The sequence below is a fragment of the Nerophis lumbriciformis genome, linkage group LG02 (genome assembly GCF_033978685.3).
Source record: "Nerophis lumbriciformis linkage group LG02, RoL_Nlum_v2.1, whole genome shotgun sequence".
Lineage (NCBI taxonomy): Eukaryota > Metazoa > Chordata > Actinopteri > Syngnathiformes > Syngnathidae > Nerophis > Nerophis lumbriciformis.
The window spans coordinates 54750001-54766672 of NC_084549.2; the positions used below are offsets into that span (position 1 = coordinate 54750001).

At 37.0% G+C, this 16672-nt stretch overlaps 1 protein-coding gene across 3 annotated transcripts in view; it reads left to right on the forward strand.

Annotated features, from left to right (window-relative positions):
• The window catches only part of nvl (nuclear VCP like), a 64483-nt gene that overhangs the window by 38180 nt on the left and 9631 nt on the right, over positions 1 to 16672 (forward strand). For 2 of the 3 annotated variants that reach the window (XM_061964723.2, XM_061964736.2), the window contains 7 exons: positions 750 to 894; positions 2830 to 3169; positions 5064 to 5285; positions 5503 to 5607; positions 6883 to 6945; positions 10568 to 10687; positions 16061 to 16160. In XM_061964723.2, coding sequence (XP_061820707.2) covers positions 750 to 894; positions 2830 to 3169; positions 5064 to 5285; positions 5503 to 5607; positions 6883 to 6945; positions 10568 to 10687; positions 16061 to 16160 — 1095 coding nt within the window. The remainder of the gene's footprint in view (positions 1 to 749; positions 895 to 2829; positions 3170 to 5063; positions 5286 to 5502; positions 5608 to 6882; positions 6946 to 10567; positions 10688 to 16060; positions 16161 to 16672) is intronic. The other variant, XM_061964730.2, reaches the window with a different exon arrangement.

Consider the following 16672-nt stretch of genomic DNA (forward strand, 5'->3'; position numbering starts at 1 on the left):
TTGGTACTTTAACTTAATGTAACAGGGTAGGTAGGTAATGGAAAATTCGCACGGCCAGCACTCCCGTGAACCTGTTTTTAGTGATACAGTAATATTTATGTAAATCCTTTACCTTTACCAGCAAAAGGAAGAGGACTTTGAAATCCTTTTTAGTTTATACCATTTGCCGTCTTCCATATCATTAGATCCAACACGTACAACAAGTCAAGTTACCGAAGAGGGAAGGCTGTGATGGCAGCGAGTAATTGTGTTGAAATAGAGGATATTCCTACTTATGTTATCTCCCGCAGCCGGTTTTGTGGTAGAAAAGGGTTACTAACGTGCACATTATGCCGAAACGCGGGAAGCTGGATTGCTGCTAAAGGTTGGAATGGAATGGTTAGAAAACAAAGCTTTTTCAGTCACTCGCTATAAGCCAATGCTAGCAAGTTACAACGGATGTTTTGGGGCGGATCTTACGGCATTCACTGAGCGGCTTGTAACTTAAACTATGCTCGCTTTTTCAAAGCATAACAAAAAGCCTAGGCACATATCATATCTCGAGTTACTTGTAAGTTGAGGTACCACTGTATTAATCTTCCCAAATAACAGGAAAAATATATCTTCAAAAATACTTTTTTGAAAGGCAAAATTTAAAAAAAGTGCAGTTCCCCTTTCTTTCAGCCATAGCTGTACTTAAGATGTAATGTCAGTTTTCACTTTAAATTACTTTTCCAAAGTTATATTTTCTGCTTCTCACCTACCGACAGACTTGAACAGTTTGGCATTCACAACTCAAGTCCTGGTCATTGGTGCTACCAACAGGCCAGACTCCCTTGACCCCGCCCTACGCCGAGCTGGACGCTTTGACAAAGAGATAAGCCTTGGTATCCCAGATGAACCAGCGCGTCTCAGGTTTGTCAAAAATGACATTTAAGATACATTCTATTTTGTGGACTGCAGCTACAAAGTTACAAAACCGGGACACGAAAAATACTAATGCAGCATAGTAGGTGATGTGGCATGACGACGTAGCCACATAGCATCCCTTTCAACTCAAGAATGGGTGGATCTACACAGACATCGATTGTAACGATACCAAGTACAAGAGCCGTATATAGTTGATACTATAATAATTACATTGATATTTTTTATTATCCCAAAATCTTTTGTCATTTTTTATTGTTTACAAACTCTGGAAATACGTCCCTGGACACAGGAGAACTTTAATTATGACCAATGTTTGATCTTGTAACTACTTGGTTTTGGATTGATACCAAAAATTTGTAGGATCGCCCAAAACTAATGTAAAGCATCCAAACAACAGAAGAATAAGTGCTTATTACATTTTAAAATAAGTGTAGATAGAACATGTTAAACCCGAAGAGTAAGCAGATATTAACAGTAAATGAAGAAGTAGATTAATAATCCATTTTCTACAACTTGTCCCTCATAATTTTGGCAAAATAATACATTCAGAAATGACACAATATGTTACTGCATACGTCAGCAACCAAGTAGGAGCCTTTGTGTGTCTACTTACTACTAAAACAGAAGTTATCTAGTACGTTCACTATCTTATTTAATGCCAAAATTGTTCTTTGATTGCAGTAAAAACATATGTTTAATGTATCATAAGATTTTCTGTTAAAATAAAGCCAATAATGAAATTTGTTTGTGGTCCCCTTTATTTTGAAAAGTATCGAAATACGTGTTGATACAGGTACTGGTACCAAAATTTTGGTATCGGAACAACCCTAATAGGTACTGTGAATAAAAGGCAACAATTTTTAAAAAGTGCATTTCCCCTTTAAACTACCGAGGAGTCTTTAGATAAGGGGTCTCAAACTCAATTTACTTGGGGTTGCGGGAGGCAGAGTCTGGGTGAGACTGGGCCGCATCAAGCTTTGTTTAAAAAAAATTCCAATCTTCTCTAACTTCTTTATTTTTGTTTTTTTACACACAAAAAAGATAACAAATTAAGAATGATCAAAATAAGGTCATTTAAACCTGTGCGCAGCATTGAACGGGCCCTGGCCCCCTTTCCCAGACCCACCACCAAATATTTCAGGAGGATCGGAGCATGTGTAAGGATGTTTTATATTTTTCCACCAGAAGGGGGTAATATTTGCGCCATTGCAACAATGCAGTTGCATCCCACCCAATAGTCCGACCCACCATCAAATATTTTAGGAAGATTGGAGCATGTGGAAGGAAGTATGACAGGTATAATTTTTCACCACAAGTTGTCATGCAGTTGCATCCCACCAAAGACCCCATTCCAATTATAGGAAAATCGAAGAATGTGTAAGGAAGTTATGAATGTTAAAGTTTTCCACCACAAGGGGGCGATAATGACGCCACAGTATTAATATAGTTGCGTCCCACCCAACACCCCAAACCATCAACGAAAAATTCAGGATGATAGGAGCATTTGGAAAGAACTTAAGACTGTTCTAATTTTCCACTACATGGGGGCAATATTTTCACCAATGTAATGATGCAATTGCATCTCGCCCATTACGGAGATCCACGTTCAAAATTTTCGGCTGTTGGTGCAAATTGGTAGCCATCTTTCTGTCAGTCTACATCAGGGCACCAGTGGATCCAAATGTAGCTTACCACCACCTCAATGTGACTGCGGAGTGAATTTAATAATGGGTTTCACTGGAATGAAAAAACACCATAAAAATTCCATTTATAATTATCATATGTTGTATAAACATTTCACCCTGAAATGAATGATGACAATAAATTATTGAAGGCCCAAAACTGAATTAATTTCATACCCTTGATGAGTGTATGCAAAAGTCTGACCACAACTGTATCTGTATGTGTGTGTTCTATCAGGATTTTGAAGACTTTGTGTCGTCAGTTGAAGATGCCAGAGGATTTTGACTACGGCAGGCTGGCCCGTCTCACTCCCGGCTATGTGGGTGCGGACCTCATGGCACTTTGCCGCGAAGCTGCCATGAACGCTGCCAACAGAGTTCTGTTGGTGGAAAAAGGACAGCAGGAGAGCCAAACGGAGGACCTGTTAAAAATGGACACTGACGCAGATGTAATGAACAAAGAAATCGATGAAAACAACTGCACATCAGCTTCTTTAACTGTACAGAACAGAATAAACTCAGGAGTAGTGGATGATAATCGGTTACTTCAGGATGATCCAGAACACGAACATCTGCCGGTAAGGATCATACAATCACATTTCAATTCTATATAGTCCTCCACTATTCTCTGTACGTACGTTATATATCACTTTATAGTGGTTTTTATCAAAGTTATATGTCCTGTATACACACAAATGAATGCCAAAATCGCTGATCTTTTCCCCTTTTATTTATAAAACACATAAAATGGACAAGTCCATTTTTTAATAATAATTTTTTGTTTCAACTGTGTATGCAAGGTCATATCTACACATATGAATTTAGAATTTGGCATCTGTGATTTCTCGGTGTCTGGAGGAATGTTTTTGATAGTCGTTGCCTTTTGGACAACTCTGTCAGGTGCGTTTAATGTGTTTCTTTTTTTCACTTAGTGGTGTTGAGGTAAAGTTAGTATCTTGTCACATTTTAACAGTGTCTCTGTACGGTTCTTCATCAGAATCAGCTTTATTGGCCAACTATGTTTAACACACAAGCAATTTGACTTAGTAGACTGTGCTCTCTTTGTTCAATGTAAGAAATAAAGAAACACGCATTGACTACGACGTAGCGCAGTGCCTGGCGTGTCTTCAAGTGATAGAAAAGATTAGACGTGTTTAAGTCGCTAGCAACGACTCGTTGGCGGCATGTTTTGCAATTTACCCTTGTTTGGTCCGTAAATTGTTGATGTTAATGCTTCACCGGCTGGCGGCGTAAAGTTAATTCAAGGGACGTTAGCTGATTTAGCCTGAGCCCAGACGTTAAAATGATGATAAACACAATATATCGTCGACATTTTTACCTCATAGTACAATATATATTGGTATATTGCACAGCACTACTGTATATACTACTGAATCACTGATGGACACTAGTCTTGGAACTAGGGCTGTAGCTTTATATAATTTTTGTAATCGAGTAATTAAGCGATTAGTTTCTACGTTTAATTGAGTAATCGTATATAACACATAAAATACCCCTCAAAGGGTATTTTAGGGAAAATCGTTCAAATAACTATTTTCTGCTTGCCATAACTCACATCACTCTTTTTTTTCAAATAAATGTACTTCGTCAAAATTTAGTTTGCACTTTTAAAATTTGTGTATGAATAAAAAAAAAATTGCTGTTTGCCACCACACAGATCACAGCACCCACACACAACCGTCCACATATTTCAAGTTCCAGGCACTCCATAAGGTCCAGAATTGTATTTTGTTACATTAAAAGATTATTCGAAGCAATAGAATATAAATCAAAACTTTTTTCTAATCAATTAATTGTTGCAGCCCTACTTGGTACTTATACTTGCTCACGTCTCCCCCTGCAAACTTTTGCTTAGTGTGATTTGTGCCTCCAAAAAGTCCTCTTTAACCATAAAGCTGATTACTTTGCTTGTATACAACTTGTTCAGAAGGGCATATCACTCAGCTCCACAAATACCTCCTCCAATTTGCACAAAAAATGTGTGTTATAAGGCACCGATTAGTTCCTGCTGCAATAACGCCTATTCTCTCTTTTATTACCATCGTTCGCTCACTACGAAGAACGTTAACAAGCGCTATAATCGACGAGTTGTGGTTGCTCTGAGTTCAAGTCACATGTCCCACACTCAATCCTAACAAATTATAAAAGCAGGGTCGTCCAAAATGCGGCCCACGGTTCTTACGTGGCGACTTGTCCAGGGTGTACCCCGCCTTCCGCCCGATTGTAGCTGAGATAGGCTCCAGCGCCCCCGCGACCCCAAAGGGAATAAGCGGTAGAAAATGGATGGATGGATGGATGGATGGGTTCTTACGTCCCTGAACTAGTTGCATAAAGAGCATACTATTAAAGGAAGCCAAGTCTTGTTTAATCTGATCTTTCTATGGCTAAATTGCTGTGCCTTGAAATAGTTTTGTTGAATATCACTTTGTGGTGTTTATGCTCTGTGTCCAGCAGGGGGACCTTTGTCGACTGATGCATTTGCTCAAGAGCACTGAAATGCTGTCAGAGCAAGAGTTGACCAGCCTCTCAATCATCATGTCAGACTTTGAGGCCTCTCTTTCCAGTGTTCAGCCTTCAGCCAAGCGGGAGGGCTTTGCCACTGTGCCAGATGTCACCTGGGATGATGTGGGAGCCCTTCATGAAATAAGAGAAGAACTGACCATGGCAATATTGGTAAATAATTCTTCTGTTATGAATTTATTTGTCTTTGCCTTATACCATTAATTTTTATACCCAGGAAAACAATTTAACTTATTACAGTTTTGTCTATCTATTTCCATTGATCTGCTTGTCCTTCTCAGGTTTGTGGGGCTCTTGGAGTCTATACCAGCTCCATATTTTTCTCAGCATTGCAACAAAGAAAATGTCTTTTTATCTCTTTGTGATGCAGGCTCCAGTACGTTCTCCGGAGCAGTTCAAGGCTCTAGGACTAAGTGCTCCATCCGGAGTGTTGCTGGCTGGTCCTCCAGGATGTGGGAAAACTTTACTTGCTAAGGTTGTTCACCATGCAGTAGATGTACACAGATGTCAAAGTTTGTACGCTAGGAATGAGAGCTATGGCCTAAAATCTATATCACGATATATATTGCAGTCTCCTGCTATAATGGATCAAGATATATTATTTTGCATTAACAGTAAATGACAATAGAACCATTTTAAAATGGGTTACAAGGGTTCTTAATTTGGCTGATGACGTATAGAGTAACATTGCGTCATTTCCAGTTGTATTATTTTTTTCAAAACTATTTTTAATCTTCTTGCTAATTTACTACATTAGCTGGATACTTTCTGTTGTAGCGTGGTTTTATCTATACTTCAGTTACAATGCAAATATTATTGTGTTCATTTCTATCCTTTACATTAGTTTTGGGCAACCTACAAATTTAGGTATCGAACCAATACCAAGTAGTTAAAGGGGCAGTATTGACTAGAGGTGAGAATCTTTGTGCACCTCACGATATGATTACGATTCAGGGGCTACAAGCCGGCGGTGTGTGGATATTATTTTTTTCTCTGTACTGTGTGGAGTGTAGCTTGTTTACGTATTCCTTTTTCTCTGGTTCTCCAGTGATGACACAATAAACCGTTAATTTGTGACATTAAAGGCAAGGATATATATTTATTTGTTTTAAACATTTGTTTCTTGAATTGTTGGCATATACAGTCAAGAAACACAATTAAACACATGTCAAGGCAAAGATTTGTGATTTAAAAGCTGCACTATTGAGGTACTCTACATTAGCCGTGAGGGAGGACACTACTAACAAAGCTGGTTCACATGCCTTAAAAATGGGTTGAATGTGCCTTTGTGTATCTAAATTTAAGTGTTTGTAAAATATTTTTAGTATTAAAGTCAAAACCTTTGTAAAACATGACAAATAATTCCTGTTATTTGGCTAATTAATTTAATTGCACTTCCTTTAATTCTAATTCAACATCCTGTGGGGTGAAGCCAATTCAATTGAATTTCCAAATTAATTGAATTAAAAGTCAAAGTTCTGAGTTTTGCACAATCCTGGTGTGTGAGTGTCTATTCGCACGTGTGGCGTACAAACACCAAAAATGTTGGTGGAAAAAAAACATTTTAGACTGTAAATTAATTTTATTCTATAGTATGATAACCTGAGCACATTGTACGTCTGAAATGTGTAGCATCATTAAGGTAAAGTTGGGTAAAATACACCAATGTTTTTATTCTCTGTAATATACCTGTCTTTCCCTCTGTGACTTGACCAATTTTTTTCTGTCATACTTTCATGTCTCCTGACAGGCAGTGGCCAACGAGTCAGGGCTTAACTTCATCTCTGTCAAAGGTCCCGAGTTGCTCAATATGGTGAGTTGTACAGCCAAAGAGAACTGGGTGTTGTAGCTATTACAATTCAGCATTATTTGTCTGTTTTCGAGTAAAGATATGATTGAAATGTAAGTTTTCATCCAAAATTGTCCATAGTATCCAAAAACAAAGAACCTAGAAATCTGGGCGGGCTTATCCAATTTCTGATGTTTAGATAATGGCTATTAGATTTACTATCAGACGATGCTGTCAAGTGATCACTTGAATAATGGTAACTCCAGAATTCAAATAATGATCAGATTTTTAGTGTGCATGTAAACAAGTTCAACACAACATACAATGTCTTAGGTCAGGGGTCAGAAACCCACTGTTTGCAATTGACCAGTCAATCTTCAGGATTTTTACTGGTAAATTCCGAAAATCTTTGGGAAAATAAATGCATTATCTCTCCAGTGCAGTCCTCTCCTGGAGAGTGACCAACAGACCTATCAACAAGCATGCATGAATAGCTGAACATGCCTAACCGCTCTCCAGGGGGTCCAGGCACTAACACCACCGGCCCTAACCGTACCCGAACAACCCTCAAGCGCTGAGGTGCCAGCAAGCCTGCATTGCATGACGCCGACATCCCAAACAATTATCGAGCTGTGGCAAAACGTTAAGGCTGACTGTTGCAATGTATCGACCAGCTCCAATTCTCACCAAACTCCCTTTCTTACGACGGGACGCTAACAAGCCAATAGATTGTGGTTGGTCACAGCATCGATGCCAAGCCACGTCTGCCAAGGTATGACGAAGAGCCATAAAAGCAAGGTGGCCAAAATTAATTTTAGGCACACAACGGAAAAATGTAACCAGAAACAGTCAGCAAAAGTGTGTAAAACTGCAACAGGCACCATAAGACAAAGCCAATATCTTGACACCAACAATCAACAACTAATAAGAAAAAGTTTTGTCTATCACTTTAGCTTTTCTACTAAACAAAATCACAGTTCGTGCGGAGTAGAACTTGCCTTGATTCCTGGCTGACACTAGGAATCTTGGGCTCGAAAAGGTTGGTGACCACTGTCCCAAATGATTAGCCTCTCTATTTTCCAAGCATTCAGGGGGAATCTTAAAAATCTAATGCCTCCTAAGAATCTAAATGCCATTCCATTACGATTTAAAGTGTCATGATTTGGGATGTCCGATAATGGCTTTTTGCCGATATCCGATATTCCGATATTGTCCGACTCTTTAATTACCGATACCGATATATACAGTCGTGGAATTAACACATTATTATGCCTAATTTGGATAACCAGGTATGGTGAAGATAAGGTACTTTTTTTTTAAATTCATCAAATAAAATAAGATAAATAAAAAAAAAAAATTTGAATAAAAAAGAAAGTAAAACAATATAAAAACAGTTACATAGAAACTAGTAATTAATGAAAATGAGTAAAATTAACTGTCAAAGGTTAGTACTATTAGTGGACCAGCAGCACGCACAATCATGTGTGCTTACGGACTGTATCCCTTGCAGACTGTATTGATCTACAGTATATTGATATATAATGTAGGAAGCAGAAATATTAATAACAGAAAGAAACAACCCTTTTGTGTGAATGAGTGTAAATGGGGGAGGAAGGTTTTTTGAGTTAGTGCACTAATTGTAAGTGTATCTTGTGTTTTTTATGTTGATTTAATAAAATTTAAAAAAAACGATACCGATAATAAAAAAACGATACCGATAATTTCCGATATTACATTCTAACGCATTTATCGGCCGATAATATCGGCAGGCCGATATTATCGGACATCTCTAATTATCAACAATACAGTTGTTTAAATGCAACAATACATATACGTAATGATAACTAGAGATACGAAATAATGCAGAAAAATGGAGGGGAAGAAAGAGAAGCCAGCTATATTAACCTTGTAGATTGTTATAGTAACCATAGGTTAAGCTTTGTCAGTGTGCCATGTGTTTCCCAGTTTACTCTAGGGCAACAACGTTAATATTAGGGATGTCCGATAATGGCTTTTTGCCGATATCCGATATTCCGATATTGTCCAACTCCTTAATTACCGATACCGATATCAACCGATACTAATTTCAACAGATATATGCAGTCGTGGAATTACCACATTATTATGCCTAATTTGGACAACCAGGTATGGTGAAGATAAGGTTGTTGTTTTTTAAATTAATAAAATAAGATAAATAAATTAAAAAAAATTTCTTGAATAAAAAAAGAAAGTAAAACAATATAAAAACAGTTACATAGAAACTAGTAATTAATGAAAATTAGTAAAATTAACTGTTAAAGGTTAGTACTATTAATGGACCAGCAGCACGCACAATCATGTGTGCTTACAGACTGTATCCCTTACAGACTGTATTGATATATATTGATATATAATGTAGGAACCAGAATATTAATAACTGAAAGAAACAACCCTTTTGTGTAAATGGGGGAGGGAGGTTTTTTGGGTTGGTGCACTAATTGTAAGTGTATCTTGTGTTTTTTATGTTGATTTAATTTTAAAAAAAAAGAAAAAAAAACGATACCGATAATTTCTGATATTACATTTTAACGCATTTATAGGCCGATAATATCGGCAGGCCGATATTATCGGACATACCTAGTTACGATGTAATGGACAGAATAAAGGGTGCATCCCTAATTGTATTTTAAAGCGATTGCGTGTGCTATACCTGTCAATAACTTGTGTAGCCCACGCTGTATTTTCCTTTCAATGGATGCCTTAACCAGTACTCTCATACTTCTAAGGGACCACCTGAGGGCTGCTTGGGGCTCCCTTATTGTGTTGCTTTGGCACCCCTGGCAACATCCGTAGTGGGCCATGCACTGTTGGTATAGTCCTTTTTTGACTATGATCCAAAGAGCTTCACCGCTACAGTCCGTTACAGCGACTGCTTTACTGCAGATAGTATGTCGATCCGTCTGTTGATTTCCACAATTCAGCCTCCCTTTATTCATGGCTACGGTTTTTACGACTAAAATATGATCTCATTCATGAGAAAGAAAAAAAACTAAAGAGCGACCAAAGAATGTGTTCTAAATTAATTCACGTAGGATATGTTTAACAATGCCTGCCTAGGCATTGTGACTGTGTTCTGGGTACTTATTGTGTTTAATCATGTCTCGCTACATAATTAGAGATTTAAGATTTAATTTGCCTCTGGCTAGAATCTGGTGTGTTTACATTTCATTGCACAATGTAGAGAAATGTGAATTAACATGCAATGTCCCTCCAAAATAAAATTCAAATGAAGTCCTGGGAACTATAGAAAAGAGTTTAGCACGGCTATTAGTTAAATGAGCTGCCATGTTTTACACCCTGTGTTTTAGCATTCGGTAGAGGTATTCAACCGTGTCCCTCATGGGGTTGTGTGTTGTGCATTCTTCTAACAGTGTCTGTTAAAATCTGAAGTCTTTTTTTCAACCCAAACAAGAGTATACTAGTAAGGGAGTACTATTCCACTGGGGGTACTATACTGAATAAATGTGGGGAACCACTGGTCTTTACTGTATGTTTTTCATATTATAAACAAGTGCAGGAGGAAGATGCTGATGCCCTGTGGGACATCATATTATAGTCTGTGACTGTGTATTTGTAGATATTTTCTTATTTCTGTTTTGCTTTTCAGTATGTTGGAGAAAGTGAGCGGGCTGTCAGACAAATTTTCCAAAGGGGGCGCAATTCTGCTCCTTGTGTCATCTTCTTCGACGAGATTGATGCTTTGTGTCCTCGCCGGTCAGGCCATGAGGTGAGAGAGTTAGATGTGATCAGAACGTGATTACAATAGTAGTCAAAAAGTAAAATTAAAAAAAATATATTTAACAATTTTGGGGGAGCTTATAAGCTTCTTATTGTACTGTATTGTTTGTCTGTATTCTAACTAGACTTCCTTTTTATTGTCATTCAAATTTGAACTTTACAGTACAGATGAGAATTAAATTTTGTTGCATTAGCTCATGGTAGTGCAGGATAAAAAATCAATAAGGTGCAGATATAAATAAATAGATTACTGTACAGATAAATATATTGCAGTTTTGCATATGCATCCACGTTTATGGATGTATGTTATATTGTCTTTATATTCCAGTGAGTTAATCCATTTTGGGGGGGAATTGAGGGGATTATTATGGTGCGTTCAAGAGTCTTACGGCCTGAGGGAAGAAGCTGTTACAGAACCTGGAGGTTCTGCTACGGAGGCTGCGGAACCTCTTTCTAGAGTCCAGCAGTGAAAACAGTCCATGATGGGGGTGGGAGGAGTCTCTGCAGATTTTCTGAGCCCTGGTCAGGCAGCGGCTTTTTGCGATTCATCCATGTAATTAAACATTACCACACATGTACTAATTGACTTGTGTTATTAAATAGGCTTATGTAGAAAACCCCAATTGACCGTAACTTTCCCCAAACAAGTACACCTTACAATAAAATTGGAATATTGGAACCCATTTTAAATTTACCCCGTTTGTCAACAACCCGTCTATGTGCATCAAGTCCTGGTCCACTGTGATCTTTTAATTATTAAAAAGTGCCCGCTTAGGTCATGGTTGACCGCTTTTGTCGACATAAAATGGGGTCAATTTAAGAAAAATATGTGTTTGTAGCTTTAACTTCATTATTGCTAAGTAAGAAATAACAGCAACACAAACACTGCCTAGTTACATGGCATTAAAACCTGCACACAGTGACTTACTGTTCAATGTAAAGTAAACTTCAAAATAAAAGTATGGCAGTATTAACCTGAATTATACTACTTCAATTAACTAAATGTACTCATTTCATTTATTTTAAATTGTTAAAGAAGAGAGATTTGTGCATTTGCAAAAATTATTCAAATAAAAAATACAACCACATTACCACATTATCTCCGTAAAAAGATCATTTAAAAACACAAATCAAAATATACACATATAGTGTTATTTTGTTGACACCCGCTGAGCCAGCAGTTTTGAGGGCCATCAACCTAAATGTTTCAGGGGCCTTTTCATGCAAAACCAACTTTTTTTACTTATTGGTACATGATGTGGGCCTTTGGGATCTGCATAAGTCCCAAAAATGTTCAATCAAAGCATGGAGGTATTGCGAATATATTTATAAAACAATCTTGCCTTCTTATCTTCTTCCTCCAAACGGTCCATTTAGAATGTGCACAATTGGTGACATCACCAATTGGGAACATCGTCAGCGGATTACCCATATATGGTATAAAACTCTACCCAAACTGCCTTGTACCTAACTCGGGACATATTTCAAACCTCCAATCCCATCTGAAGAAGTAAGAAGTGCCTGGCTAACTTTTTTGTTTTGCGGCAATGTGTCTTTAACTTTGAAGAAGTCTCTTTTATTGCCTACAAACCTTCACAAAAAAGGATTTTCGTGTCAGATACTTATGGCAATGAAGTACCAGTAGACAATGAAGCGGTAAGTAGTAACAGTAAGTTAGAAGTACCAATTGAAATATGTAGTTCGCTTAGCCTTCCACTGTAAGACAATAGCATCACCGTCTTCAGGCAAAAATAAAAAATTGTTTTCCAAAAACTAGTTTTAATTGGATCAGTTTCTACTGTGTTTGCCAATGGTCGAGTAAGTTATATGATTTGTTATGTTTACGATGTCGCTCGTAGCTTGAGTCTCTACTTGTTTCGAAGCAACTGTGCAGTGGAGTTTTTTTACATGTTTTGGAATAGAACAGCTTTTTATTGTCAATATACATACCGGTATGTATTCGTTTAGGATCTAGCATTACAAAGTTAGACGGGGTAGAAGTTTAATCTTAGTCAGCAGATAGTTCCAGACCTGTATGTCAGCCAGCCTTCCTTCCCCGCTTTTGTCCGCCCTCATCTTCGCTTCCTTTCTTAGCGCCGACAACAAATCACGATTAGTCGCTGATCTTGCTATATCATCTGCGATGTTGTGTTGTGGTGAAAGTCAGTCAAAACAGATGGCTTGTAGTAGTCACTGATCTCCATAGTGCACAATTAAAGCAAAAAAACTCAAAGCAATTTCTGCCGGGCAGAGGCGAATGCTCACTGAGCTTGAGGGGGTGTAGTGAGGAGAGGTTAATTTGCATCTAACAACTCCGCCACTCAAAACAAGCTTTCTGTAAAGGGAGCAAAACAAATTGGCTTAAAAAAGGTTTGCAGAATAAAATCTATGCAAATCTTTCACCAAAGACACACCATTACATCGTATGTAGATCACACAGAGGCGTTTTGAATGTTTAAAAAAAAATATGATGTTTTGACCCCTTTAAATAGTAATACCAAATTCGGTACTTTTAAAACCCCGAACCAGTACTTCGAAAATGGGGATTACATTTTTTTTATTTACAGACTAGTAATTTAAATATTTCAATAATGTATGAATCTGAACTAAAATGCAACATCAATGTATATGTACTGTATAATGAAAGTTGAAATTGATTAAATGGTTTAGATGTTGAAGTGTTTTGAGTGTTGAAATTGTTTCAATGTTGAAGAGGTTTCAATGTTGAAATAGTTTGAATGATGAAATGGTTGCAATGTTGAAACTATTTTATTATTGACATGGTTTAAAGTTGAAATGGTTTAAATTCTAAAGAACTGTTGCTTAACTGAAATTCCAGTGGAATTTAGAAATTAAATTAAATGAAAAGTTGATATAGTTGAAATAATCACTAATTATTAGGTTAAATTGTACAAAATTAGCTTCAATGCAAGCATAAAATGTTAGCATGGTAACGGGGAAAGAGATAGCATACTTCTAAGATGGCACTAAGTAACAAAATCCATGATTATTAGGTTCAAAACATACAAAATGATGTAAAATGCTAGCATAAATGTTAGCAAGCTAACATTAGCATGCTAACAGGTGAAAGGCTATTATACTTTTAAAATGGAATTAAGTAACGAAATCCATGACCATTAGATTAAAAACTACGAAATTAGCGAAAATGCTAATATCAAATGTTAACATTAGCATACTAACATTATCATGCTAACAGGTGGAAGGCTAGCATACTTTTAAGATGCCGCCAAGTAACAAAATTCATGACTATTGGGTTAAAAAGTATGAAATTAGCTAAAATGCTCGCAAAAATTTTTAGCATACTAACGGGGGAACAGCAAGCATACTTTGAAGATGGCGCCATGTAATAAAATTCATGAGCTGAACAGCCTGGTGTTAGAACAGATTGAACTGGTCAAAACATATGGGAATTGTGAACTTGGAGAAATATCCCATTAATTTCAATGGGAATTTCCTGGTAATTTGGGAGTTTCGGGAAAACTGGGAATTAAAAAAAAAGGATGAATAGCATGAATGTCCAGGGTAAGTGGGATGTGTTGGTGTTGGAATGGTTTGAATTGGTTCAGAAATGTGGAAATTGTGAAACTATTAAAAAAAATGTCCTATTCATTTCAATGGGAAGTTCCTGGTAATTTGGGAATTTTCGGAAAAGTGGGGATTTTTGTTAAAGGTGATGCATAGCATGAATGTCTTGAATAAGCTGAATTGGTTGGTGTTGGAATTGTTTGAATCGGTTGAGAAATGTGTTAATAATGACAATTTCTATTTGAGAATTAGTATTACAGAATTGCAGAAATTCCAGGAAAACCGGAATTTTAGGGGAAGCTGGGGAAAGCGTTAGTTTGAATTTCCAAAATGAGCTGAATTGATCGGTGTTGGAATTGTTTGAATCAGTCGAGAAATGTTGAAATGGTAACCATTTTAATTGAGAAATGGAATTTCGGGAAAACCAGGAATTTTACCAATTTCAAAAACAACTTTCCCAACTAAGAAGAAATCCATCCATCCATTTTCTACCGCTTATTCCCTTCGGGGTCACGGGGGGCGCTGGAGCCTATCTCAGCTGCAATCGGGCGGAAGGCGGGGTACACCCTGGACAAGTCGCCACCTCATCACAGGGCCAACACAGATAGACAAGACAACATTCACACACTAGGGCCAATTTTTAGTGTTGCCAATCAAACTAGAAAATGTTCATGGTTAATATAAGTGGTAAAATGGAAAGGAGTCATCAAAAGTAAAAAGGGTTGAAATTAGGCTTGAAAAACCGGGAAGTCTGGGGAAAAAACGTGAATTTGGGGAAATTGTTGAAGAAAAGCCCGGGATTCCTAAATAGGCTGAACAGTTTGAAGTTGGAACGGTTTCAAATCGGTTGTGGAAGATGGAGTGCGGCAAAATATGGGGAATAATAATAATAATACTAAAATTAATCAATAGATTAATTTTGTAATTCTTTTGAACACTCACACACCTCACAAATTCAACAATATGAAATAAATTCCACAACATATTGTCATAACTATCACAGCAAAGCCATCAACAATACAGAACACATGCAAAACACGATTTGGTTATCTTGTCATGTTGATGCGCATAATTTGTCAGTGCACCTCGCTTGCTGTGACCGTGATTGGTGCATAATGAGGACGTGCTGTGTTGTTATCATGACAGTGACTTAGAGCTACTGTTAAAGTTCAGTTTATTTCAAACATGCATACGATACAATGTAATGCATCACACATTCCCAGTTGTTTCATTACAGCACGTCGAAAAAGGAGTAGGAAGAAACAGAGTTTATTTAATCCTACCCCTTTTCATACCATAGCAATTTTATCAAATTTCCTTGTTCTCTGTAACAGAACAGTGAACAAATAAATAAATAATATATTATAGTAAGCAAACAAATATTAAATACATAAATAATATTTGTCTCAATAAAAAAAAAGGGTTTAAGATGTTCGTCATAATTCTTGTTCTGTGTACTTTGTGAACACTTGTAGTTTAAACAGTCTCTTAAACTGAATCATATTGGTGCTTTGTTTGATTTCTTTGGTTAATCCATTCCATTCCATTTAAGGTCGGCAATGAAGTTTAAAAAAGATTGTCAGACTCTTGGAATGTGGCGTTTGAGGTAGCAAATGTCTGTTCTACATATTTCTTAAATATTTGTCCTGAGAATTATGTCATCTCACCAAGTATCAGCAAGTTTTGAAAGTTAAGTCATTGAATTCTTTCTACTCATGTTACATAACATGGTTTAAACAAAATATTTTTTATGTAGCGAAGCTACAGTCCTGTGTGATGTGTTGTGACATTTGTATTTTGTTGTTTTATTGTTCAGTCAGGAGCCAGTGTGCGTGTGGTTAACCAGTTGCTCACAGAGATGGATGGTTTAGAAACTCGGCGACAAGTCTTCATAATGGCTGCAACCAACAGACCAGGTAACCATCCAGCTTTTGTCAAACCTGAACAAAAACAAGAACATGACCTTACATACTGACACTTAACATGTAAATGTTTTTTTTTATGATGCGTTTTTAAACACGTTATAAGCATATTTATAACAAATAAGTCAATGCTATTGTAGAACATGGACATACAGCACATTGGTCAGTTAAGCTTTGGGTTTTTTTTCTGTTTTTTTTTTTTTTTTCTTTTTCTTTTCTTTTAAAAACAAATTGATATGTCAAGTTTGTGGGTCAGCAAACTTCAGCCCTTATTATTACTATGTTGTGGCCAAGCCAATCGCTCGCGAGCTGCAATTTTATTAATTACTGGAATACAATCCGCCCCTCAGACTGTCTCACATCAACATAACCAAATTCAAAACTAAAATTAGCCATTGCTTGCACATTTAATTGTGACTTCATCCAAAGACATAAGAAGAATTGGTGATAATGAAGTATTGTTCAACCTTTCTTCCAATGGCTAACAATTTAATAAAAGGTGAATT